General features: G+C 44.8%; 1 protein-coding gene across 1 annotated transcript; it reads right to left on the bottom strand.

The window, feature by feature from the left end:
• Positions 1-125: 125 nt before the first annotated feature.
• LOC106606528 (ATPase family AAA domain-containing protein 5) lies at positions 126-27,942 on the bottom strand. Its single transcript, XM_082972824.1, has 22 exons — positions 27,000-27,942; positions 26,728-26,790; positions 24,846-26,611; positions 24,440-24,530; positions 22,944-23,108; positions 22,520-22,658; positions 22,018-22,084; positions 21,720-21,901; positions 21,292-21,440; positions 20,700-21,171; positions 20,437-20,533; positions 19,081-19,163; positions 18,764-18,897; positions 13,471-13,627; positions 12,817-12,990; positions 12,383-12,628; positions 12,178-12,242; positions 11,749-11,938; positions 11,508-11,653; positions 10,307-11,319; positions 9,843-9,998; positions 126-746 (listed from the first exon to the last, which is right to left on the bottom strand). Exons 2-22 carry the CDS (start codon positions 26,776-26,778, stop codon positions 668-670), a joined length of 5,622 nt encoding a protein of 1,873 aa, XP_082828950.1. The 5' UTR covers positions 26,779-26,790; positions 27,000-27,942; the 3' UTR covers positions 126-667.

A 27,942-nucleotide genomic window follows, 5' to 3' on the forward strand; every position in this document is an offset into this window, starting at 1 on the left:
AGTGATATGATGTGCTTTAACAGGATTGTGTAATATTGTGTAGTTTAACAAAAAACAGCCTTTTAAACTGACAATTTCTACAAGTGTATTTCTACAAGTATGTTATTCAAATCTTACAAATGATCTCTCAACATACAACATTTGAATTTATTAGTTCATGAAACACTTTGCCAAATGCACAGCAGACTACAAAAACAGGCACATCTCCGTAAAAGCCACAATAACTATAAAACGTACTGATACACATTTACACACTCCTGTTTTTATATTACTGTACAAATGCATATTGAACAGGTGAATGTTTCAGCACTCTTCAAAGGGATCCATGATGAACCTCACTCCAGGTCCCAAGAGGGAATTGATCCGCAGATTTCTGATCATTGACTTTAGTAGCAATTGAGGGGTCGTATTCATTAGGGCACACCGTAGCAAAACGCTTTGCAATGGGATAAGAAAAAAAAACTAGCCTTCTAATTCAACAAGCTCAGGTGGTCAGTCCCTCCTTGTGTCAGATTTCTTCCATTCGGTACCTAATGAATATGACCCAAGTTAGGATCACATTAACCCAGCTAATGATTGCTTTCATACTGTCATCAAGCCTCAAAATGGGTGACCTGAATGTCCTTAAACCCCCTATTTGAGAAACACCAGTGCACTTCTCTCTAGTTCAAGGGAAGTCCTCTGCTAGGTATTGTAGAGTGTCCTTGGGAAGGCCCAGGTGAATTGCATCCAGGTAGTGGAGGAACCTAATGTGGGGGGAGAAAGACATTATCAAACTTTAGTAAAATTGTTTAGATAAGTGACAGGCATACTGTAGCATGTTCCTAGATGGCCTTCAGTGCAGCACACAGGGTTACTGGAATACATTACCAACTGTAAGTCACTCCGGATAAGAGCGTCGGCTAAATGAGTAAAATGCGATGTAAATTCGTAATACAGTTGAAGTCAGAAGTTTACATACACCTTAGCCAAATACATTTAAACTCAGTTTCACAATTCCTTACATTTAATCCTAGTAAAAATTCCCTGTCTTAGGTCAGTTAGGATCACCACTTTATTTTAAGAATGTGAAATGTCAGAATAATAGTAGAGAATTATTTATTTCAGCTTTTATTTCTTTCATCACATTCCCAGTGGGTCAGAAGTTTACATACACTCAATTAGTATTTGGTAGCATTGCCTTGAAATTGTTTAACTTGGGTCAAATGTTTAGGGTAGCCTTCCACAAGCTTCCCACAATAAGTTGGGTGAATTTTGGCACATTCCTCCTGACAGAGCTGATGTAACTGAGTCAGGTTTGTAGGCCTCTTTGCTCGCACACACCTTTTCAGTTCTGCACACAACTTTTCTAGGGATTGAGGTCAGGGCTTTGTGATGGCCACTCCAATACCTTTACTTTGTTGTCCTTAAGCCATTTTGCCACAACTTCGGAAGTATGCTTGGGGTCATTGTCCAGTTGGAAGACCCATTTGCGACCAAGCTTTAACTTCCTGACTGATGTCTTGAGACGTTGCTTCAATATATCCATATAATTTTCCTGCCTCATGATGCCATCTATTTTGTGAAGTGCACCAGTCCCTCCTGCATCAAAGCACCCCCACAACATGATGGTGCCACCCCCGTGCTTCACGGTTGGGATGGTGTTCTTCGGCTTACAAGCCTCCCCCTTTTTCCTCCAAACATAATGGTCATTATGGCCAAACAGTTCTATTTTTGTTTCATCAGACCAGAGGACATTTCTCCAAAAAGTACGATATTTTTCCCCATGTGCAGTTGCAAACCGTTGTCTGGCTTTATTATGGCAGTTTTGGAGCAGTGGCTTCTTCCTTGCTGAGCGGCCTTTCAGGTTATGTTTTACTGTGGATATAGTAGATACTTTTGTACCCGTTTCCTCCAGCATCTTCACAAGGTCATTTGCTGTTGTTCTGGGATTGATTTGCACATTTTGCACCAAAGTACGTTAATCTCTAGGAGACAGAACGCGTCTCCTTCCTGAGCGGTATGATGGCTGTGTGGTCCCATGGTGTTTATACTTGCGTACTATTGTTTGTACAGATGAACGTGGTACCTTCAGGCGTTTGGAAATTGCTCCCAAGGATGAACCAGACTTGGAGGTCTCCCTTTTTTTTCCCTGGGGTCTTGGCTGATTTCTTTAGATTTTCCCATGATGTCAAGCAAAGAGGCACTGAGTTTGAAGGTAGGCCTTGAAATACATCCACGGGTACACCTCCAATTGACTCAAATTATGTCAATTAGCCTATCAGAAGCTTCTAAAGCCATGACATCATTTTCAGAAATTTTACAAGCTGTTTAAAGGCACAGTCAACTTAGTGTACGTAAACTTCTGACCCACTGGAATTGTGATACAGTGAATTATAAGTGAAATAATCTGTCTAAACAATTATTGGAAAAATGTACTCGTGTCATGCACAAAGTAGATGTCCTAACCGACTTGCCAAAACTATAGTTTGTTAACAAGAAATTTGTGGACTGGTTGAAAAACGAGTTTTAATGACTCCAACCTAAGTGTCTGTAAACTTCCGACTTCAACTGTATATTTATCCTATACACAACCTCATACCCCAGACTTTTATAGACACGAGCTACAGAGAAAGCCATTCTGGGGGTGATTAGAAAAGCACTAACACACATCCTATCCATAGACTAACATTTTACTTTAAAAAAAGAAACCTTTATTTAACTAGACAAGTCCGTTAAGAACAAATTCTTATTTACAATGATGGCCTACCCCGGCCAAACCCGGACGATGTTGGGCCAATTGTGCGCCGCCCTAAGGGACTCCCAATCACGGCCGGATATGATACGGCCTGGGTTTGAACCAGGTACTGTAGTGACGCCTCTTCCACTGAGATGCAGTGCCTTAGACCGCTGCGCCACTCGGGAGCCCCAAACAGATATCCTTCTACCCATTTCCACCCTCAGCTTAAACTACACGTAAGAGGTGCCACCGGGTACAATAGCAAACCCAAAGCACACAACCTTTCTTGTTGAGACTACATCTGTCCATCTATCATCCATATCAAACTAAATGATTACAGTATTGTGTCAAGTTATCTGGATAAATTATTTTGCAGTGTGCGACAGCAGCTGGAGTTGTTCTCAGGAATCTAGATCTAATTGGAAAGCTTCCAATTCTTTGAGTGAGCATGAAGATAAGTGACCTCACTGACCTGTGGGTTTCTATGGAATAAACAAACAACTAGATTAAAGTAACTACTGTCATTCTGAAACATACCTCAGACCCACAGCCTAGGGTATGAAACACAAGTGAGGATGGAAACATGCATCAAGGGTGGCAGGTAGCCTAGCGGTTAGGAGCGATGGGCCAGTAACCGAAAGGTCACTGGTTCAAATCCCCAAGCTGACTAGGTGAAAAATCTGTCGATGTGTTCGAGCAAGGCACTTAACCCTAATTGCTCCAGGGTCACCATCAATAACGGCTGATCCCTGGCTCCGACCCCACTCTCAGGGGTGGGATAAGCAAAAAAACGTGTACATGTGTGAAATAAGACAAATGTAAGTGTTAACTCGAAATGACACAACGACAAGGTTCCAGTTTAACAAAGTTTACTATACTGTATGAACACACTACAAGGTAGCCATTACGCTCACGGCTAGGTCCATCCACGAACTAACTTCCTGCGCAGCCGCACTCTTGACTGAGTGATAGCCCCGTAATAACAGAAATATAGGGATACTTAAAACATGAACTTAACAATCTCCCCCTTTTCTTTAAAGGCAAATTAAACATCAACAACATAATTAAATGTCCAAGTATTATTTAAGTTCCCCATTACAAATGGGTTGTGTGACAGTTTTTATTTGTGTTACTCAAGCTGCCACTGTTCATTACTGAGAGCCTGTAGGAGCACAAGACCGGATGCTCCTTTTTTAGTCAGACAGTCAGCAAGCTGTTCCTTTGTGGTCGACCACAGAATCCGCTGGATTCTCTGAGCTTGAATAAGTTCCTTGATGCTGCTAATCTCAAGACGAAGTCTTTTCTCTGTGACAGACTTGGTTGACTTCAAAGCATCAACTAATGAGTAGTTGTCAGTGACACAAACTACAGGTAGAATGTGCCGTTTTGTCTCACCAGTGGTAAGCTCTGAGAACAGAGTTGCAAGAAAGATCGCATTGTCAATTCCATCCGCAAGACCAAGTGTTTCTCCAGCAAGTGTGCTTCGGACAACCCTTCTGATCCTTTTTGACTGCCAACAGATAGGTGAGAATCTTCCTCCTTCACCCATTAACACGATTAGATGTCCACCTTGTGTGCCTCCATCTGTAAGGTTCCCTAGCGAAGCATCACTGAAGACAACTCGTTTCAAAGAGTCATCTTTTCCAACATGCTGAAACTTTAAAGTCACTTGTTGTGATTTCAGTTTACGAACAACTTTGTTTGCCTCATGAATGGTTTGTACAGTGGCGTGTTTTGTGTTAGGAGAAATTAGGTTGCAACTTGGCTACTATCTTTGACCTCAATTGATCAGCTTCAATTCCACATAGAGGGGAATTCCTTTGTACGGCTCTTGAAGAATCCATGTGAATGGGTTGAAGATTCTTGATATAGCTCTCCTGTTGCATCAGTATTGTCCCATCAACTGTAATAAACTCTATGCCAACATAACAAAAATTATCATGCTCCTCACGGCCAACCTGGAAAACAGATGAGGTGTGGAATCACAGTTGTAGCAAAGGTCTGTGAGCCACCCCAGATGAAGTCATCAACATGACAGGCAAGTACTCCAGTCACACTGCAGTCTTGATCAAGCCAATACTTGTGACAGTTTTCCACCTGTATTCAGCATTGTTGCCTTGACTTTGTTGTACCAGTAGAGTGATGCATCTGCCAGTCCATACACACACTTCTTTAGTTTCCACAGTGTTCCTTCGCATTTAGCTTCAGGCGGAGGTCGGATGTGAATGTCCCTTGACAGCTCTGTTCCCTGCAAAAATGCAGATTTGATGTCTATGGAATTAAGTTTCCATTTTTTCTGGCAGATCACTGACATCAGCAATCTGAGTGACTCTGAGGCGCATGTCGGTGAGTCTTTTGGGAGTTGTTTAGCAGCCAGCTCCTCTAAACCTCTAGCCACTAGACGTGCTTTAGGCACTATTCCAGTTAAGGACTCTAAGGCTACACACCCACCTTGTTGAGACACATTTTTGGCCAATGTCTGTAACTTCCTCAAACACTCCATTTTTCCTCCAATTACTGAGCTCATCTAGCTTAGCTGAGTCAAATGACACGTCCTTTGTTTCAAGTACATCATCATTTTGAATGTCATTCTGTTTTTCTCGATTTTCCATTGGTTCAATTCTGAGATTATCTACAAGTGACAGGTCAGCTGACCCTGTTGTACCAGAAAGTGTAACTGGTTCAGAGTACTGCAAGTTGTACCAGTTCTGGTGTTTTCCTTTGGCTTTTCCTGCTCGTCCAATGACGGTTGCTGTATGTGGAATACCACTTTCTCTGTCCATGTATTTAACAGTTTGTCCAGTTTTCAGATTGGAACATCCATGTTGTCTTAACACATGTGGCTGTTGTTGAATGTTTTCCTCATTTGAACGCTCAACAGTATTATCTGTGGCATGTTTGAAGGTCTCTGCTCCATTTCCTGTGTCAGTTTCAGTGTCCATATCATTGGATGTGACATCTGGTAGGTTTGTGTCTGTTACGGTCTCCTTTTCATTAGGATGATTCTCAGCAACAGCCCCTCTATCTTGTTGATCATTTACTTTCCGCAATCTTGAGTGATGCACCCTGACAATGATGCCTCCGTGCCTCACAAATATCACCACACCATCTTGGCCAATGACTACTCCCGGTCCCTTCCACTCTTGACAGTCGAGCTCGTTTGTAGTACACTTTGTCTCCAGTTTCGTACTTGTCATCGGTGGGTCGTAGCTGTTTACGCAGAGCCCTGCGAATTCTTTCTGAGCACTGTGCTTCAGTGAACGCTTTTCTCGCTGCATGTAGTGCTGACAGGTGCTGTCCCACCCATGCTCTCACACTGGCCCCTTCTAGTGCTGGTGGCTTGTCAACCAGTACAGAGGGAAGATTAGGGTTCTGCCCGAACACTAGTTGGTATGGGCTGTAACCATGAACATTGTGCATTGAGTTTTTTGCCATCAAAGCCCAATCTAGGGCTGTGTTCCAGTCACATCCATTGCTGCTTAACTTTCAGCATGATCTCTGTGAGTGTTTGATTGTGTCTCTCCAGAAGTCCATTGCTCCATGGACTGTATGCAGCAGTTGTCTTTACTTCCATGTTGAAGTTCTCTGCCATTTCTCTTATTTCATTATTATTGAATTCTCCTCCATTGTCACTGTACAATTTCTGGGGAGGGCCATGCACACTTACCCAGGAATGAATGAAGTGCCTGACGATGTCACTGGGTTTCTTTGTATTCACAATGCTTCCAGCGCTGAAGCGTGTGAAGTGGTCGATTATGTGAAGGTACCACACACTTGGTGCTAACTCATGTAGATCTACAGCCACTGTTTCATTGTACTTGGAAGCTAGTGGCAAACCAACAGCTGGTTTGGGCTTAGGTTTACTGTATTTTTGACATGTCTCACAATTGTTAACTATCTGCTGTAGAATGGAAATACTCTCATCATCATTATTCCCTGAACTGCTGAGTAACTTCTGAAGTCTGTCAACTGTAGCATATCCAAACTGTTTGTGAAGCTTTAACAATACTTTGTGTTTTTCTTTTGTGTTCATGTTCTCTGTGACTGTCAGAATCTCCATGTGCTCTGTGTCCGTCCGAATCTCATTTTTGCATGGACTCTGTGTGATGTCTTTGTCTAAAATGTTTACACAATAGTGGCCTGAGGTAGTAAGTTCAAGAGTCACTGGTTGTTTAAACATCACTGCCTTGTCATTTTTTATGTCTAGTACAGCCCCTGCCTTCTTGAGGGAAGCTTTGCTTAATAGTAAGGGGATATCTGTAGGGACCACCTCTGTTTCAATGTGACACTTAGTCTGGGCAATTTTTGCTGGTATCTTAACTCTCTTGGTAGAATGGACAATTCTCCCATCTCCAAATTTGAAAGCTCTGTTGCTTGGTGTGTCAATCATATTTTGTACTTCTTTCATATTTAGTTCACTAACATAGCTATCAAGCCATTTTGCACCACACACTGTCCGTGTACATGCAGTATCAATCACAGCAGATCCTAAGGATTCAACTATAAAAATCTCAGTATCAGAAGCAGATTCATTTGAAAACAGTGTAATGTTACACTGCTCTATATCTGTGTTTACATTTCTCTGTTAGTTTAACTTGTTCATTTTTATGAGGACAGTCTTTAACCCAATGGTAAGTGCTTTGACAAACAGCACATTTTGATCTCCTTCCATATTTGTCCAGTGGATTTGTTCCGGGAAATGGCGCCCTCTTCAGGTTGTCTTGAGAACGTGACTTTTTGGCGCCTTTTCTCTGCTGCTCAGTGTAATATGCTCCGTCACTCACTTGCATTCCATCTGTTAACGGCGCGACAGACGTCTTTTCACCAAAAATTCTTTTTAGTGCCGACTTCATTGATGCAAAAGTCAGTACAGTACAAGCAGTCAAAGCCAACTGTTTCTCCCTACCACCTAGACAGGCAGTATCTAGCAACTTGAAAGCTAACACTGCATCCGGGAGAACCATGTCGTACTTGCGCATCCTATTGTACCTTTGTTCGAAATCAATGATGTAGTCCGTCATTGCAACCGAAATATCTCTCGAAACACTGTCAAAGTTTGAATATGCCTCGTAGTCACGGTCTTTCTCTTCTTTAAGAAATACAGAATCCAGTGCTCTGATCAAAGTTCCCATACCATCATCATTGTTCAAATCCTCAACGGATATTTCCAGTGCTGTATCTCTCGCTCTTCCCTCGAGCGATAATACCACCGCAAGTGCTTGCTTTTTCGCGTCCAGATTAGTAACCCGTGTCCAGATTCCAAGTTCATTTTTCCAACTTTCGTACGACATTTTTACATTTACATTTTAGTCATTTAGCAGACGCTCTTATCCAGAGCGACTTACAGTAGTGAATGCATACATTTCATTTTCATTTTATACCATTTTTTTTATTTCTTTTTTTTCCTTTTTTTTTTTTGTACTTGGCCCCCCGTGGGAATCGAACCCACAACCCTGGCGTTGCAAACACCATGCTCTACCAACTGAGCTACGGGGAAGGCTCTTCTCGTCGAAGCGAGGTGGCACATTGTAGTTATTAACCATCCTCTGCTACCAATGTTAACTCGAAATGACAACGACAAGGTTCCAGTTTAACAAAGTTTACTATACTGTATGAACACACTACAAGGTAGCCATTACACTCACGGCTAGGTCCATGCACGAACTAACTTCCTGCGCAGCCGCACTCTTGACTGAGTGATAGCCCCGTAATAACAGAAATATAGGGATACTTAAAACATGAACTTAACAGTAAGGACCCACTTAATTTGAATTATTAAAACTGACAGCTTCCCTATTCCATTATATTAACAGAGTGAGAGCATGACATAACCGTTTGAAGGCTTAACTCAAATACCATATACTTCCTTTGTCCAGCACTAAAAATGATATACCCTTACATTATGCCTGAATAATTTTTAAAAAGTGTACAAAACATTAGGAACACCTTCTCTTTCCATGACAGACTAGGTGAATCCAGGTGAAAGCTATGATCCCTTATTGATGTCACCTGTTAAATCCACTTCAAATCAGTGTAAATGAATGGGGGGGGGACAGGTTAAAATAGTATTTTTAAGCCTTGAGACATGGATTGTGTAACATGCCATTCAGAGGGTGAATGGGCAAGACAAATGTAAGTGCCTTTGAACGGGGTATGGTAGTAGGTGACAGGTGCACCGGTTTGTGTCAAGAACCTCAACTCTGCTGGGTTTTTCACGCTCAACAGTTTCCCATGTGTATTAAGAATGGTCCACCACCCAATGGACATACAACTTGACACAATGAATTGAGGCTGTTCTGAGAGCAAAAGGGGGTGTAATTTAATAGTACCAACCCCTTGACCTTTTCCACATTTTGTTACGTTACAGCCTTATTCTAAAATTGATTAAACCTTTCGGTTACTGGCCCCACACTCTAAACAATAGGCTACCATCTCTGCAGCAGTCCACCAATTAGGCCTTTATGTTATAGTGGCCAGACTCAGTAAAAGGCACATGATCATATACACACACACACACATACATACATACATACATACATACATACATACATACATACATACATACATACATACATACATACATACATACATACATACATACATACATACATACATACATACATACATACATACATACATACATACATACATACATACATACATGATTTAATAGTATTGGTTAGGCTGTCTTGTACACAGTATACAGACAAAAACTAAAAAGTAGGTAAGTATCAATCTATACAGAATGGAGTGCAGCTTAGTCTCTAGATATCAATCTATACAGAATGGAGAGCAGCTTAGTCTCTAGATATCAATCTATACAGAATGGAGAGCAGCTTAGTCTCTAGATATCAATCTATACAGAATGGAGAGCAGCTTAGTCTCTAGATATCAATCTATACAGAATGGAGAGCAGCTTAGTCTCTAGATATCAATCTATACAGAATGGAGAGCAGCTTAGTCTCTAGATATCAATCTATACAGAATGAGACAGATTTGGGTTCAAAGCTGGGTGTCCCCCTAAAAGCCTGTTTAACTCTAATACTGATTTCCACATCCATAACCTCTCACCTCCATTTAACCTTACCCCTGACCTCTGCACATATAACCCCTGACCTCTCACCTGCGTTTAACCTTGAACTGCTCCTTGAGCGTCTCTGATCGGCAGATGGTCCGTAGGAAGGGAAGGAAGTCCAGGGCTGCAGCAGGTCTGTTACCCAGCGTCCCTGCCACTCGGCTGGGTAGATTGTCCATCACCTCCCTCCTCCTCTGGAGAACTCTGGAGGAACAACAGCAGCAAACAGGATAGGTTAGATTCCTTAAAATGCACTTTGTGACGGCTTCTGATGTAAAAGGGGCTTAATACATAAATGTGTTACATTTTTTATCTAATATCTACCAAATTAAACTTTTCTTTGAGATGTTTAATAGTAAAATTATACTCACTGATCAAATAAATAGTTAATACATGAATACAATATTTTACATATAAATTATAAATTCATAATACTTTTCATAGTAAGCAACACCCTGCCAACTGATCATTATAAGCCATACAGTGAAGGACAAACAGACAAGACGACTCACTTTGGTTCACAGGGGCTGTCCTGGGTGAGTCTGAAGCCCTGTCTGTGCGGGGCGACAGGGAGTGTGAGCTCGTTCACAGCCTCCTTCCCCAGTTCCCCGTCTAGACCCTGAGCTTTACCCCACGCCTCCTCCACCCCAGCCCTGCACCTCTGGAAGCTCAGAGCCTCCACAGCAGCCTGGATCTCCCCCGCTCTCTCCCCCTCCACCCAGCTCCCTCCATGGCACTCCTCCCTGGGCTCGTCATTCATCCCGTCTTTAGTCTCGGCTCTCAGGCCGAACGTCCTGTGTGTGTGTCTGGCGCCACCTTCGGGTGAGGTGTGGAGGCAAAGGGAGGAGTCCAGGAGGGACATGTGGTCGAGGAACTCTGCCAGGGACCCCAGGCAGTGGGACACAGGCTCACTTTTCATCCTCTGCTCCGGGGTGAGCGGCACCCTCATCCTCACCGGGGCAGGGGCCTTCTCCTTTACCTCTTCCTCTCTAGCCTTCACAGATTCTAGTTCAACCTTGTTGCTGGTAGAATCGTCCTGACTGTCCTCCCCTTCCGTCTGTGTCTGAGGGGGGTTGGGAGGTGGTTTAGTGTGGAGGGAGAGGAAGGCATCGTCGGAATCAGAGTCTGAGTGAAAGGGGTCCAGGTCCCCTCGGGTACCCAGCTGCTTCTTTTTCTTCTTCTTCATTCTAGAGGACACCTTCACCGGGCTCCCGTCTGTCTCTGACCCCTCTGCCAACTGCTGGAGCCTGGGGTGGGGCAGTGGATCAACCTCAGTCTGAGGTGGTAGTGGTGGATCAATCTCTGGCTTTATACTATTCAAACTAGTGGCTACTTCCTGTGGATCAGCGCTGGACTCTTCCTGTGTCCGGTTGCTCACTTCCTGTGGCCACCTGTGGGTTGTGACAGTGAGGTGTGTGGTGGGTAGGGGAAGCAGGGCCTCCATGTTGGAGTAGAGCAGGTCCATTCCTCTCCTCTTGCTGGTGGTCAGCAGCTCCCAGCAACCTGGCTCCACTGTGGACTGGCTCTGAGGAGACAATAGATTGTGGTTAACCTTCAATACTTCCACACTAACATACAGATAATAAAGTGACTCTGAGAAGGTGGTTTGACATAGGGATTGTAATTATGAGAGATCATACCACAAGAGACCGGTCAAAAATGATCTTGAGTGTCCTCAACAAGGAGGAAAGAGATGGACTTTTGACAACCAACCTTGAACAGATCCTGCATGTCCCTCTCTGGCTCCATGTTCAGCAGCCCCAGCATGCTCTCTGTGCAGCCTGTGTCACAGGGGGGCAGCCCCTCACTCACCACAGAGCCACCTGCTGTTTCCTCTGTCTTTGGCTGGAGATGTGTCGCTGAATATGCAACATAAAAACAACATTTATCACCATCAGTATTAATTTGCAGCGTTGTTTATACAGTTATTTAGTGAACATTCCTCTGTCCTCACCTGTGGGGGCTGAGTCTGGGAGGGGACGGGATAGCTTCCGCCCCCCTGTGGAGCGGCTCCAGAACTGCAGGTGCAGAAGGCTCTGGCGGATGTCACAACCGTTCAGGTGGAGCAGAGAGGAGACGTCGCGGGCGTCCGTACGCATGTTCTCAGCCAGGCACAGCAGCTGCAGGTAGCTCCCCACATTCACCTGTATAGGAGAAAGAGAGGTGTTACAACCACACACACACTCATGCACCTGTATGAAGGAGTTACACACTAACATACGCAAATGACAATACAAGTTTCCTATTATAAAATGAACATTCTTCCTGTGCAACTAGAAAGCATGCTTAAAATATACCTTCAACGTTACTCTGTTGAGTACATGACAACAAAACATCCTGCAAAAAAAATAAAAATAGGTTTGTAGTTTATTGGTTTTCTTACCACTGAGGGGGTTTTGAAATGGATCTCCTCAAAGTAGCCATCAAACATGGTACTGAAGGTGGGATCTAGAAGAGAGAAACACGTTCAACTCACAGTGCATTCCACCTTCTGGTCTGTGCTATTCATTTGACACAGTGTACAAACATACAACCATGAACCACAACTTAGTCTTCCACGATGAAATGTGGATTGCTCCCCCACTCACCACTGGTGGTGAGGATCACTGGTCTCTTGGTGGTGGTCATGAACGTTTTGATGGCAGCCAGGAACCCAGAGTCGTCGTCGAAGACGACATCCACCTCCTCAAAGAGAATGAGTGACGTGGCTGTCTTCTTGCTCTGCTCTTCACTGGAGGAGGAGTCCTTGCTGTTGGCTGCTGCTGCTGGCCCGTTCTGAGGCTCTTCAGTCTTACTGGAACTCTCCTTGGCTTTACTGGTCTTCTTGGGAACAGCTGGAAGAGAATAACAGTGATATTTAGTTCTGACGTGTGTATGCAGACTAGACTAGGGTTTATCCAAAATAGTAACTGAAGGGAATAAAGCTTCCCTGCTGTGTTTAATTTAGGACCTAGACTGTTTAACACCTGACTGACAGAAACCTCAAGCTAGGGAGGAAGAAGGACAAGGAATTCATTCTAACCGGTTGGTTGCTTCTGGTCTTGGCTGGCACGTTCCTTGTTGGTGGGACCAGGTCGGCCCATCTTGAAGAAGTTGGTCAGGGAGGTGGGGGCCAGGCCTCCCCTCTTGGCTCCACGGGGGGACTGGGGGGGCTTCCTGGGGGAAGACACTACCCTTCGAGGAGAGTACACTTTCCCTGGGAGATGGACAGCAGAATCATCACCTGTCAACCTGGATCTTTAGGAATAATACTTTATACACTATGGGTCACATAACTCAAGAAACTGGCGGCAGGTAGCATAGCGGTTAAGACAGTTGGGCCAGTAACCGAAAGGTCGCTGGTTTGAATCCCAAGCCGACTAGGTGAAAAATCTGTCAGTCCTTGAGCAAGGCATTTCATTCGAATTGCTCCTGCCCTTATTGCTCCTGTAAGTCGCTCTGGATAAGAGCGTCTGCTAAATGACTAACATGTAAAATGAAACTGGCATGTAACCTGAAGATACCATAGATTTAGGCCAATGGGAGATGGTGCTCAGGTTTGTTACCCATTTATCTCTGATAGATTTTTATCAGTGATCAAAATCTATCTACTTTCTATCAAAGCAGTCCTAAGAGATTATTTTGTTCAAAGAAACACTGGGCTGCAAGAAGAAAGGCAAACTTCTTCTAAACTTACGTGGTGAGGATCCAGGCTTGGCGGTGGAGCTGCTGAAGTAGCACGGCTTATGGGCGTTGAACCCCTGGATGTCCACCTGGTGGGACTGGGTGGCCTCCCTCAGCTGGGACAGGATCTGTCGGCCGCTCCGCTGGGACGACGCATTCACCTCAAACACCTGGAGAAGGATAACACAGATTAGACTTCCTGCCTTCAAAGTAGCATGCATAGCTAATATATTACACAGACAGTTAAGACAGATGTTAAAAGACTTGAGGGCACCCAGCAGAATCCCACCCAGCATCCCTCTACTGGCTTGCCTCTAAAGCTAAGCAGGGTTGGTCCTGGTCGGTCCCTGGATGTGAAACCAGATGCTGCTGGAAGTGGTGTCGGAAGACCAGTAGGAACCGCTCTTTCCTTTGCCTAGTTAAATGAAGGTTAAATGCCCCAGGGTGCAGTCTTTCGGATGGGACAACTGCCTGAGTTACACTAGGAACGCACAATCCCTCCATCAGTGCTCAGACTGTCCGCAATAGGCTGAGAGGCTGGACTGAGGGCTTGTAGGCCTGTTGTAAGGCAGGTCCTCACCAGACATAACCAGCAACAACGTCACCGATGGGCACAAACCCACCGTCACTGGACCAGACAGGACTGGCAAAAAGTGCTCTTCACGGACGAGTCGCGGTTTTGTCTCACCAGGGGTGATGGTCGGATTCGCGTTTATCGTCAAAGGAATGAGCGCTACACACCGAATCCTCAACAGTGTGCGTTACAGGGAAGACATCCCCCTCCCTCATGTAGTACCCTTCCTGCAGGCTCATCCTGACATGACAATGCCACCAGCCATACTGCTCGTTCTGTGCATGATTCCTGCAAGACAGGAATGTCAGTGTTCTGCCATGGCCAGCGAAGAGCCCGGATCTCAATCCCATTGAGCACGTCTGGGACCTGTTGGATCGGAGGGTGAGGGCTAGGGCCATTCCCCCCAGAAATGTCCGGGAACTTGCAGGTGCATTGGTGGAAGAGTGGGGTAACATCTCACAGCAAGAACTGGCAAATCTGGTGCAGTCCATGAGGAGGAGATGCACTGCAGTTCTTAATGCAGCTGGTGGCCACACCAGATACTGACTTGTACTTTTGATTTTGACCCCCCCTTTGTTCAGGGACACATTATTCCATTTCTGTTAGTCACATGTCTGTGGAACTTGTTCAGTTTATGTCTCTGTTGTTGAATCTTATGTTCATACAAATATTTACACATGTTAAGTTTGCTGAAAATAAACACAGTAGACAGTGAGAGGAAATTTCTTTTTTTGATGAGTTTATGTACATATGGGTAAAGTGACTAGGCCACAAGATCAGTAAACAGTAGCAGCAGAGCATGTGATGAGTCAAAAGAGAGAGTGCACTTATTCGGAGCGTGTAAATTAGCTAGAAAGATGTGTCAGCATATAGTAATGGTCTCTGGCCCCCTCCCCGTTAGGGGGACTGATGAGCTCTACAGCAGAGTGTCAACTCCATTGCTGGTTGAAAACTGTTTTCTGCCCCTCCCAAAAGATAGAATTTGTAATTGGCCCTCTTTCTGGGACTCACCCACAAACAGGATCAAGCCTGGCCTGCTGAGGAGTGACTCCATCCTAGCTGGAGGGGTACTCTCATCTTATCTATCAACATAAACAGGGCTCTAACTCCCCAATGAGATAGGGTGCAGGTCAGGCAGCAGGCTGTTAACCAGCTTTGTGGAGTCTGCCACTAGCACAGTCAGTGTAGTCAGCTCAGCTATCCCCATTGAGACCGTGTCTGTGCCTCAATCGAGGTTGAGCAAAAGTAAACATGGCGGTGTTTGCCTTAGCAAACCGGAAAAAAAGACCTCCATTCCTGTCATTATTGAAAGATATTGAGATGTGAGATATTACAAAATAGGGATACTTAATGTTAGATCCCTCACTTCCAAGGCAGTCATAGTCAATGAACTAATCACTGATCATAATCTTGATGTGATTGGCCTGACTGAAATATGTCTCAAGCCTGATGAATTTACTGTGTTAAATGAGGCCTCTCCTCCTGGTTACACTAGTGACCATATCCCCCGCGCATCCCGCAAAGGTGGAGGTGTTGCTACTCAATCACTATTTATTGCTACTGTTAACAGGCCTTCTGGGCCGTATACAGCGTTCCTCACTGAGTTCCTATCGGACCTTGTAGTCATGGCAGATAACATTATAATTTTGGGTGATTTTAATTGTCCAGGACCTAGGATCAAATGGAGACACTCAAGTCATTTGATCCTGTGTCTCCTGACACATTCATGAAAATAGTCATGGCCTCTAAACCCTCAAGCTGCATACTGGACCCTATTCCAACTAAACTACATAAATCAAATCAATGTGCCAAATACAACAGGTGTAGACCTTACAGTGAAATGCTTACTTACAAGCCCCTAACCAACAATGCAGTTTAAAAAATACAAATAAGAAATAAAAGGAACAAGTAATTAAAGAGCAGCAGTAAAATAACAATAGCGAGACTATATACAAGGGGTACCGGTACAGAGTCAATGTGCAGGGACACCGGTTAGTCGAGATAATATGTACATGTAGGTAGAGTTATTAAAGTGACTATGCATAGATAATAACAGAGAGTAGCAGCGGTGTAAAAGAGGGGGTGGGCAGCCATTTGATTAGATGTTCAGGAGTCTTATGACTTGGGGGTAGAAGCTGTTTAGAAGCCTCTTGAACCTAGACTTGGCGCTCCGCTACCGCTTGCCGTGCGGTAGCAGAGAGAACAGTCTAAGACTGGGGTGGCTGGAGTCTGACCATGTTTAGGACCTTCCTCTGACACCGCCTGATATAGAGGTCCTGGATGGCAAGAAGCTTGGTCCCAGTGATGTACTGGGCCGTATGCACTACCCTCTGTAGTGCCTTGCAGTCTGAGGCCGAGCAGTTGCCATACCAGGCAGTGATGCAACCAGTCAAGATGCCCTCGATGGTGCAGAAGTAGAGAGCTACTTCCTGTACTTGGCCCTCCTATGTTGAACATAATAAATGGTTCCCTATCCACCGGATGTATACCAAACTCACTAAAAGTGGCAGTAATAAAGCCTCTCTTGAAAAAGCCGAACCTTGACCCAGAAAATGTAAAAAACAAAAATTGGTCTATATCGAATCTCCCATTCTTCTCAAACATTTTTGAAAAAGCTGTTGCACAGCAACTCACTGCCTTCCTGAAGATAAGTAATGTATATGAAATGTATCAGTCTCGTGAAGGTGGTAAATGACCTTTTAAATGGCGTCAGACCAAGGCTCTGCATCGGCCCTCGTGCTCCTGGACCTTAGCGCTGCTTTTGACACCATCGATCACCACATTCTTTTGGAGAGATTGGAAACCCTAATTTGTCTAGGAGCAAAGATCTTATCTTTCGGAAAGATATCAGTTCGTCTCTGTGGATGGTTTGTCCTCTGACAAATCAACTGTAAGTTTCAGTGTTCCTCAAGGTTCTGTTTTATGACCACTCTTGATGATGTGATTCGAAAACAACGTCAACTTTCACTGCTATGAGGACGACTCACAACTGTATATTTCGATAAAACATGGTGAAGCCCCAAAATTGCCTACCCTGGAAGCCTGTGTTTCAGACATAAGGAAGTGGGTGGCGGCAAATGTTTTACTTTCAAACTCGGACAAAACAGAGACGCTAGTTCTCGGTCCCAAGAAACAAAGATCTGCTGTTGGATCTGACAATTCATCTTAATGGTTGTACAGTCGTCTCAAATAAAACTGAAGGACCTCGGCGTTACTGGGGACCCTGATCTCATATCAATACTATTTCAAGGAAAGATTTTTTCCATCTTCGTAACATTGCAAAAACCAGAAACTTTTGTCCAAAAATGCAGAAAAGCTAATCCATGTATTTGTCACTTCTAGATTAGACTACTGCAATGCAGTACTCGCAAGCTACCCGGATAAAGCACTAAATAAACTAAACACCGCTGCTAGAATCTTGACTAGAACCCCAAATTTGATCATGTTCCTCCAGTGCTAGCCTCTCTACACAGGCTTCCTGTTAAGGCCAGGGCTAATTTCAAGGTTTTACTGCTAACCTACAAAGCATTACATGGGCTTGCTCCTACCCATCTCTCAGATTTGGTCCTGCCATACATACCTACACGTACGCTACGGTCACAAGACGCAGGCCTCCTTATTGTCCCTAGAATTTCGAAGCAAAGAGCTGGAGGTAAGGCTTTCCCCTATAGAGCTCCATTTTTATGAAATAGTCTGCCTATCCATGTGAGAGACCCATCTCAGTTTCGAACTTTAGGTCTTTATTGAAGACTCATCTCTTTAGTGTGTCCTAGGATTGAGTGTAGTCTGGCCCAGAGGTGCGCAAGTGAACGGCAAGGCACTGGACCGACCTTGCTGTCTCTGCCTGGCCAGCTCCCCTCTCTACACTGGGATTCTCTGCCTCTGACCATATTACGGGGGCAGAGTCAGTGGCATACTAGTGCTCTTCCATGCCGTCCCTAGGAGGGGTGCGTCACTTGAGTGGGTTGAGTCACTGATGTGATCGTCCTGTTTTCCGTCCCCTCGGGCTCGTGTGGTGGGGGAGATCTTTGTGGGCTATACTCAGCCTTGTCTCAGGGTAGTAAGTTGGTGGTCTGTTGATATCCTTCTAGTGGGGTGGGGGCTGTGCTTTGGCAAAGTGGGTGGGGTTATACCCTACCTGGTTCGTCCTGTCCGGGGGTATCGTTGGACGGGGCCAGTGTCCCCTGACTCAGCCTCCAGTATCTATGCTGCAATAGTCTATGTGCTGGGGGGCTAGGTTCAGTCATATCTGGTGTATTCTCCTGTTTTATCTGGTGTCCTGTGTGAATTTAAGTATGATTCTCAAATTCTCTCTTGCCATCTGTCCCTCCCGGAGGACCTGAGCCCTAGGATCATGCCTCGGGACTACCTGGCCTGATGACTCCTGGCTGTCCCCAGTCCACCTGGTTGTGCTGCTGCTCCAGGTCCAACTGTTCTGCCTAGGTTCCTGTCTTTCTAGGGAGTTTTTCCTAGCCACCGTGCTTCTACATCTGCATTGCTTGCTGTTTGGGGTTTTAGGCTGGGTCTCTGTATAGCACTTTGTGACATCTGCTGATGTAAAAAGGGCTTTATAAATACATTTGATTGATTGATTCAGAGTGTAAAGTGAGTGCATTCAAATTTGTATGCAGATCATGATAAAAATCGGCTTTTTAATAGAGACCAGTGGGTCACAAAGCATAAAGGGTTGGTGACCGCTGTGTTAGGCAAGTGGAGTAAAGAATGAACAGACCTTAAAGCCGAGTTCCTGGGCGCAGGCGTAGACGGCAGCGGTCTTGCCAACCCCCGTGGGACCAGTGATCAGCAGGGTGTTACACATAAAGTCTTCCCCCTCCTGAGAGTCCCCGTCTTCAGTGTCCCATGAGTCTGTGTGGCCAAGAGGGGAACATCAAGCTGCTTTAGATTTACTCTGTGGTAACTTTGAAAAAAAAGTTACTTTTATATAGGATGATGTAACTATTTCAAAGGAGGGAAAAATGTGTTCGTGCTCAAACAGTCATAGTGCTATCTGAAAATACAACAGCAAAATCTTAGAACAGAGTCTCTTACCATTGCTGTTATCCTCCCGTTTCTTTTCCTTCTGTTTCTTCCTCTCTTCCCGGTCAGCTCTGAGCTTCCATTCCCTCAGCCAGCTGCAAACGGATTGGTTTATGCAAAATTACATGACAGATTGATTGAATTAATGGCATGTAACACACAAGGGCTTTCAATAAAGCTCATAAAGCCATTGATTCATATCTTTTACATACACAAAGTATGTGGACACCCATTAAAACATTTCTGGATTTGGCTATTTCAGCCACACCGTTGCTGACAGGTGTATAAAAATCTAGCACACAGCCATGCAATCTTCATAGACAAACATTGGCAGTAGAATGGCCTTAGAGAGCTCAGTGACCTTCAACGTGGCAGCATCATAGGATGCCACCTTTCCAACAAGTCAGTTCGTCAAATTTCTGCCCTGCTAGAGCTGCCCCGGTCAACTGTAAGTGCTGTTATTGTAAAGTGGAAATGTCTAGGGCCAACAACGGCTCAGCCGCAAAGTGGTAGGCCACACAAGCTCACAGAACAGGACCGCCGAGTGCTGAAGTGCGTAAAAATCGTCTGTCCTCAGTTGCAACACTAACTACTGAGTTCCAAACTGCCTCTGGAAGCAACGTCAGCACAAGAACTGTTCGTCAGGAGCTTCATGAAAATGGGTTTCCATGGCCAAGCAGCCGCACACAAGCCTAAGATCATGCGCAATGCCAACGCTACTTGCCCGAATGCATAGTGCAAACTGTCAAGTTTGGTGGAGGAGGAATAAATGGTCTGGGGCTGTTTTCATGGTTTGGGCTGGGCCCCTTAGTTCCAGTGAAGGGAAATCTTAATGCTACAGCTTACAATGACATTCTAGACGATTCTGTGCTTCCAACTTTGTGGCAACAATTTGGGGAAAGCCTTTTCCTGTTTCAGCATGCCCCATGCACAAAGCGAGGTCCACACAGAAATGTTTTGTTGAGATCGGTGTGGAAGAACTTGAGTGGCCTGCACAGAGCCCTGACTTCAACAACATCAAACACCTTTGGGAAGAATTGTAATGCTGACTGCGAGCTAGGCCTAACATCAGTACCCAACCTCACTAATGCTCGTGGCTGAATGGAAAGCAAGTCCCCGCAGCAATGTTCCAACATCTAGTGGAAAGCCTTCCCAGAAGAGTGGAGGCTCTTTTGCAGCAAAGGTGGGACCAACTCCATATTAATGCCCATGATTTTGGAATGAGATGTTTGACGAGCAGGTGTCCACATACTTTTGGCCATGTACTGTATATCTGTAATACCTGTGTAGTGCCAGCAGTGTGCCTAGTACACCTAGCTACTGAGCTATTCTGTTGAGTCATTCAGTAGATAAACCACAATCCCTTACCTGTGCAGCCTCCGCACTGAGGCAGTGTTGCCTATGACATCATTGGAGTGCTGTGGTTGGTACTTCTCTGTCCACAACACATCCTCTTTTACAGAGTCTGGTGGAATAAAAAAAGCAGTTACTAAAGACTATTCAAAAATTGATTTTGTAATGTTATGAAAAGCACATTTAAGCATCTAACTGAAAGGCCATGTTTCAGCTACCACAGATATGGCAAGATATGAGGTTTTACAGAGAACTACATTTCTTATTTGCCCTCTTACCATCTTTGACAGAGTTGCTAGCCAGTGGCGAGTCCTCCAGGAGTACCACAGGGTCCTTTTGGGAGGGGAGTGGTGTTTTCATCTCCTCGTTCTCCTGTTGCTTGCGCCTCCTCCCTCGCCCTCCCCTCCTGGGTGGCTCAGGTTCGGGGGAGATGGTGTCCCCGTCGATCACAATGATCTTCTCCTCCGACCTCCTGGACCTCTGCTTCTTGGCCACCTTTCCCACGGCCCCCTCACCCTCTTCCACTCTCTTCCTCTTTCCCCCCACAGGCTCTGTCGATGCTGGGGCACTGCTGGCGAGTTTGGTACCGGGGTCTGCCTCTGAAGCTGTGCATTGCTGGAGGTGGTCCGTCCGCCTCTCCAGGAAGCGTGTGAGAAACCGCTGGACGGGGAAACGAGGGTTGGATGCACTGATCTCCCCCATTAGGAGCTTACGAATGGGCTCAGAGAAATCTTCTCGCCAGCCAGACCCCTGTTCAGAACAAATGATTCAGTTATCTAAAGTTGATTAACAAACAAAACTACACCAGTAAACATTACATGGAATATTACCACAGAAATATGAAATGTGTAAAATAATATTACAACATACCCTTTCAGTGTGGGCTCTGGAGGCTGGCTCAGTCTTACAGCAAGTGGAACTATCGAGGGATGGAAGCTGGTTTGATGGTTGACATCGAAGCTCCTTCAGGAAGTGTAAGCGAGGAGAAACAGGCCATGGTAGACTCCAGAGAGGACACTCTGTCAAAGGGACAAGAAAAACGTAATTAGATGGAGAACACAGAGGGAACACTTGAACAGGAAGCACGCTGAAAAGGCTAAGGTTTCCAGTTCAAATCCCAGTTATGGCACACAAATTATTTAATAAAAATCTCAGTGCAGACTCATCATTAGTTTCTTAAGATTTACGTTAGTAAAAACAGCCATTCAAAAAATCTAAACATCAGTGTGTTGCACCCTTTATACAACTAATAAGAACACTTGGATGGAAAGGACAGAGCTAGCAAGGAGAAAACACACCCTGTGAGGTCTGCAGCACGTGCACTACAGGCTGGAAGGAGGAGCAGGAGACTGCGTAGGCCTCATTAGTGGCAACAGTTTTGGCTATCTGCTTCTTGAAGGACTCTGGGAGGCCACTCTTCAGGAAGTCTCTGCGGGCTCGGAACTGTTCATCATCCTGAGAGTTCTCTGAACCATCACGGCTAAAAGGGGTAAGAGCCACAATTGGGGTGTAAGGTCTTGTTGAGGTCTGCAACATTTTTGAATATAGACCAAACGGTGTTATTGGTAATAAGCTGCAAGTCTGTAATAAGCTTACCTGCAATCATCAAAGATGGATATGACTGATGTCCTCTGTGCTTTTTTCCCAAGGAACATGGGAGCCACTTTGGAAGGTAAAAAAAATACACAAAACATTAATGTTAGTGTCCTTCTATACATATATTTTAACAAAAATTTTAAAATACCCCAAATAAAATCATAATCATACAGCAATTGGTGCTCAGCCCGTATAAGACAAGATTTCATCAAGTATTTGTGCACAAAACACAAATTATATTTAACAAATGTAATGCTTTAAACAATGAAATGCTTAATTAACAATCATAACAAAGTACGGCTTTCACCTTGTCACCCTACACAAATACACTTCCCCTTCTCCTCCAGGCTTTGAAAATAAATTGTGCAATGTCAAAAATCCCCTTTCTAAAAAATAACTACAGCCTGTGTACGTCCTGTAGCCAGAACACCTCAGGGTGAGCAAATTATAGATTCTTTCTATAATCATGTTACGGCTTATGTCAACAACAGTGATACAGTACCTGCTGGATTATTGGCCTCCTTGCTGGCAGGTGCTTTTTTCCCCAATACATCATTTAGACTGCGTTTCTGAGCTTTGCCCTTCTCCTTGGCAGTCGGAGCAGAGCCATCCTGGCTATCCTCCACACAAACCACCGAGTCCTGCTCAAACCAGTGGTTCGCAAAAATAAAGGGTTAGCGGGTTATCTATGAAACAAAGCCTTTCTGTACTTGTGCTTCGTCTCACAGTTGGAGAAATGGACAGGAAACAAGATAGTCAGGTGGATTGAAAAGTACATGCATCATTTCTAACATGACAATTGTTGTTATCAATGGAGCATGAATTGTAGAGTACACAATACATACTGAGCGAGAGTAGAACATTTTCTCCCAAGTAAGGAAAAACCTACAATCTTTAACTGAAATGTCATTAGGACTGTAGTATACCTCATCTTCATTGTAGCTCTTCTTGACCGAGACCTGGCTCCGGGAGGAGCGTCGTAAAGACCTCTGACCCTCCTTATCCGCTGCGGCCTTTTTACTCTTCTGTATCTCCCGGGCTTTCTCCACCAACCTCTTCGCCTTTTTTCTCTTTTTGGATGCATTGGATTCCTGATCAAGAGGATTCAAATGGGTTTGATGGTTCTACTGACACTCTTGTGTTACTGACTTGTTGCACCCTCGACAACTATGATTATTATTATTTGACAATGCTGGTCATTTATGAACATCTAGGCCATGTGCTGTTATAATCTCTACCCGGCACAGCCAGAAGAGGACTGGCCACCCCTCATAGCCTGGTTCCTCTCTAGGTTTCTTCCTAGGTTTTGGCCTTTCTAGGGAGTTTTTTCTAGGGAGTTTTTCGTAGCCACCGTGCTTCTACACCTGCATTGCTTGCTGTTTGGGGTTTTAGGCTGGGTTTCTGACAGCACTTTGTGATATCAGCTGATGTAAGAAGGGCTATATAAATAAATTTGATACTGGAAAGTGTGTGCTGAATTATAAGTGCTAATGTGGGAGAAAGGTAGACGTGCTGAAGGAAGGAAAAATAGAAATACATTAGCTAGCGAAAGAGGAGACTGGCAGCTGGCCCTGAGTGGAGATAACAGGTGGCCATACATCCCCAAGTAGGAACCACGCAACGGCCAGGCAAGCTGAATGTATGGCCATGACTAAATATATGCCAAGCGTAAGCCTGCAATGCAGGCATTATTTTCATATCCATATGAGGAGAATCTAGCCCCTACTATGTTAGAGCTAAAAGCAGATATGGGCGTTATCCAGCCACTACTATGTTAGAGCTAAAAGCAGATATGGGCGTTATCCAGCCACTACTATGTTAGAGCTAAAAGCAGATATGGGCGTTATCCAGCCACTACTATGTTAGAGCTAAAAGCAGATATGGGCGTTATCCAGCCACTACTATGTTAGAGCTAAAAGCAGATATGGGCGTTATCCAGCCACTACTATGTTAGAGCTAAAAGCAGATATGGGCGTTATCCAGCCACTACTATGTTAGAGCTAAAAGCAGATATGGGCGTTATCCAGCCACTACTATGTTAGAGCTAAAAGCAGATATGGGCGTTATCCAGCCACTACTATGTTAGAGCTAAAAGCAGATATGGGCGTTATCCAGCCACTACTATGTTAGAGCTAAAAGCAGATATGGGGTTGAAAGAAAAAGGTGGCAGAACGCATAGGGGGTTTTACTTCATTTACATAAAGGATGGAACTATGTATTGTATGTGCATAAAAGCAGAGCGGGGGCCCAAGGAAGGCAGTTGTTGTTCCGCGGACCGGCTCAGCTTTACTACTCTGTATTAAAGTCTATATTGAATTTACAAGTTCTTGTAAGAAGTGTTATTCTTAAGACAATTTTCCACGACACTAATTCAAAACCTCGCTTTGATATTCCAACTGATAAAAACAGAGGCTATAATTACCTTAGTAGCTAGGGGACTCAGGATCTCAAAATCAGTTCCACCCTCAGACTTTGATGCAGAGCTTAGAAAGACGACTCTGGTAAATTTCATCCTGAAGGTTCAAGGTAACAATAAAATGATAATAGTTTATGCAAAGGTAGGTCAAAACAGATGAAATGCCCAAAATAAAAAATGTCAAACATATACAATGCAAACTAGATATTAGAAAGTCAGCATGAAGCTAAAGGACTACTGTCTGTATTAATGTATCGTCCTGCCTTTAAAGCAGTGTCCAGACTAGGGACAGGCCTCCATTGTGGACGAGTCAATCTATGTCCAAACCTATTGCCTCTCTGTTACTGACCAACAGGATGCACAAGCGAGACAATTAAAATCTATGCTTAAAGACATCTTGGCCATCCCTCACCTGATGGGACTTCCTGTCTTGTCTGGTGGACAGACCATCTGTGCTCTGAACACCCTGTGTCTGGACTTGTCTGACTTCAGGGTGGACATCTGGAGCGGGCAGTCCTCTGTGACTGCTGCAACATCTTTCACCCTTTCTTTTTTTGTTTTCCTCACTGGGGTTACTGGATCAACAAGAGGTGTCTGCCTGCGAGGGGCCTCTCTGGTGGACCTCCTGACTTTTGTTGGTGTGGAGGTGGTAGACTCTGCTTCAGGTTTAGCCTCAGTGTTTGATTCTAAACCCAAAGGGGAGTCTGTCTCCACAGCGTCAGTCTCCATGGGAACATGGTCTTCTTGTGCCACGGGTGAGGGAACTGACTCCTGCTCCAAGGCCTTCTTCCTCCCTCTTCTCTGCATTTTTTTCTTAGCTGCATTTTTCCCTGGCTGCTCCTCTGTTGAGGCAGCAGAGTGGTTCTCCTCCTCAGCAGCCCCCTCCCCAGCCTCCCCCAAGGCCTTGTCCACAGGCTGCTTCCCAGGGCCCTTGCCGGGCTTGGCTGGCTGCTTGAAAGCATTCATGAACTGCTTCCGCTCAGTCTGGCTGCACTTGGGAGTGGATGATTCAGACTCAACGACACTGAGCTCCAGGTCCTCCTCCTGCAGGACCACGTTGGACTTCCTTTTGGGGGCAGGCAGCTCCGGTCTAGACTGGGGACGAGGAGAGGAAGCGGTCTTCACCACTACAGGTGCTAGGCTCCCCTCTTTTTCCCTGGCGAAGATGGAGGCCATCTTTTTCTCTGCAACCAGGACTGGCTCGTGGCCAGGGGAAATGGTGTGCACTTCAGCTTGGATGGTGAGGGTTCGAGGAGATATCTGCAGGGGACAAAGCTCATTGGCTTTGGGTACATCCAACGTGTCTTCTGGCTCCGTGTCGACTCCGCTTTTCTCCCCCACTTTCTCCTCTCTCTGGCCCTGAGTCTGCAGGAAATCCTCAAAGGAGATGGTGACGGTGCTCCCGTTCAACTGAGACGCCTCACCCACGTTCACCTCTAAGCTTGCATCACACAAAGAGAGCTCAGCCTCCTGGACCTCAGGCATATACTCCTCCGTTTCCTTATCCTCCTGCTGCTGCTGCTGCTTGGCTTTAGCCTTACTGACAGTCACCTTGTCTTTTCTAGATATTTTAGGAGAACTGTGGCAACTTTCCTTGTTCTTTGCAGGAGCCCTTTTTTTAGAGTCCACCTTGGGATGATTGTCTTTTTGAGCCTTCTCAGGACATGCCACGCAAGGGTCATTCTTACCACAGGTGTCTCCAGCCATGCCAGCATCAGCACTGAACTGGGCCAGCAGGGCAGCTGTGTCACTACCCAGGAAGCCACAGCTGCTGCTCACTACGTTGCCATCTGACCCCTCACCGTCTCCTGGCCCCTCTAAGACCACACACTCCTCCGTCTCAGTGGAACCTGCATCAGCATCAGTCTCCTGTAACTGCCGGGCAACTTTTCTGGGCTTCCTGCCCTGTTTCTGAGGGGGCTTGGCTGGCAGCCTCACAGTGCTGTCTAGGCTGGCTGGTGATTCAGAGGGCTGGGGCCCCAGGCGGTTCTCCTTAGTCTGCTCTGGGGTACTACCTTTCTCTCTAACTGGTGTGGTCTTCCGGCTGAAGTAATCCATGATGTTGTTGGACCTGGGTGGGGAGAAGGGTTTCTCCATGGGCTTGGCCACAGGGGAAAAGTAGTTTGTGATCCTCTTGACAGGAGGAGCATGGGCATCTGTGTTTGATCTAGAGCATGGCTATAAAACAAGGTGAGATGATTACGCTTTCAATTATTAAAACTATGCAATTAAAAAAAAAAATCCAATGCGTTGACACAGGCTTCTGTAGACAGATGGAATTTGGTTGGACATACCTGAGTTTCAAAATCTTCAATGACAGATGCCATAGCAACGACACCAGCCATAATTTCACTGACCTAAAATAATTAAGTGGTTTTAGTTGCAGTGACTAACTAGTTGGTGCTTTCTGATTCAGTTAAGTACTTTGGTAACTTACCTACTAACTAGTAGTAGTCAGTTAACCGGAAAAACAACAACTGTAGATATATATAACTAGCTAGTTAAGTGACAGATTAATGGTGAATGTGGTAACGTTAGTAAGCTAAAACAAAAGAACACAACTTACCAGCTCTTCTCCTTGATCCCTCTAGAAGACACAACCTCTAAGCTACGCTAACTGTCATTGTGTGGCAAAGTTGATAGCTTGCTATCTAACTGTCTGTCTAGGGAAATAAATATCTTAATATAATATCTAGCTAGCTAGCTATATCCGACTATTGTTTGATGGCATGGCTAACGTTAGTTAGTTAGTTGGAAAATAGTCAGCTAGCAAGCTGCCCAAAACGCATAAAGAAACTAAAAAGAAGTTTTAACATGTAACGGCAAAGTAAATCCTAGATATTAACGAGGAATTACACAGATATTTAAGCAATAATTCCGTATATTGGGTACACTGGTAGTTTGGGTTCAGTTTTCCAAAAATCCCGCCTGACTCGTCTAGCCCAAAGGGCGCCAAATTGACTTCCGCTTCAGCGTCACCAACTCCACCACTCACAGTGGCAGAACATGTACACGTCACGAACAGTTGTTGATGTTTTGACCGCAAGGCTCCACCCCACGTGATATTGTAAATAACTAGCAGTTCTGTTTCTAAACAAATACAGCAAAAGCAGATAAAAGATCAACCTACTGCTGTCTAGTTTTGAAATAAATGAGAGTGAAGTAGATGTTATTCATTGCTTGTATTAGTGATGATCCATCAAGGTTTGCTAATAAATGTACTGTACAGGTGGAAATTATGCCATCTACTACAAATGCATACTCTGACCAGTGCACAGACCATAAACCCTATAGGCACAGACGTAATCTTAAAAATTTTCCGAAACGTTGTGAGTTGAAATTCATATTTTGTAATAAAGTGTCTTCAGATAATGTTATTATAACTTAATGTTTTTACATTATTTGTAGATAAGTCATCTAAACCTTGTTCCCGCTCTCAGTGCTCCATCTCCGGTTGCTTTCCCCTCCCGGAATATTTGATCGTCTGATTTCCCGCTCCTGCGCAGTCT

The sequence above is a fragment of the Salmo salar genome, chromosome 03 (assembly GCF_965601325.2).
Source record: "Salmo salar chromosome 03, fSalSal1, whole genome shotgun sequence".
Taxonomy (NCBI): Eukaryota; Metazoa; Chordata; class Actinopteri; order Salmoniformes; family Salmonidae; genus Salmo; species Salmo salar.

What these genes read in the sequence shown, in the direction of transcription:
- LOC106606528 (XM_082972824.1), bottom strand. Translation starts at nt 26,778, where the DNA reads ATGGCTGGTGTCGTTGCTATGGCATCTGTCATTGAAGATTTTGAAACT. An exon ending in TCCATCTTTGATGATTGCAG is followed by an intron (nt 21,902 to 22,017) that starts GTAAGCTTATTA and finishes TACCCCTTTTAG; the next exon opens with CCGTGATGGTTCAGAGAACT. An exon ending in GACAGCCCCTGTGAACCAAA is followed by an intron (nt 9,999 to 10,306) that starts GTGAGTCGTCTT and finishes TTGTTCCTCCAG; the next exon opens with AGTTCTCCAGAGGAGGAGGG.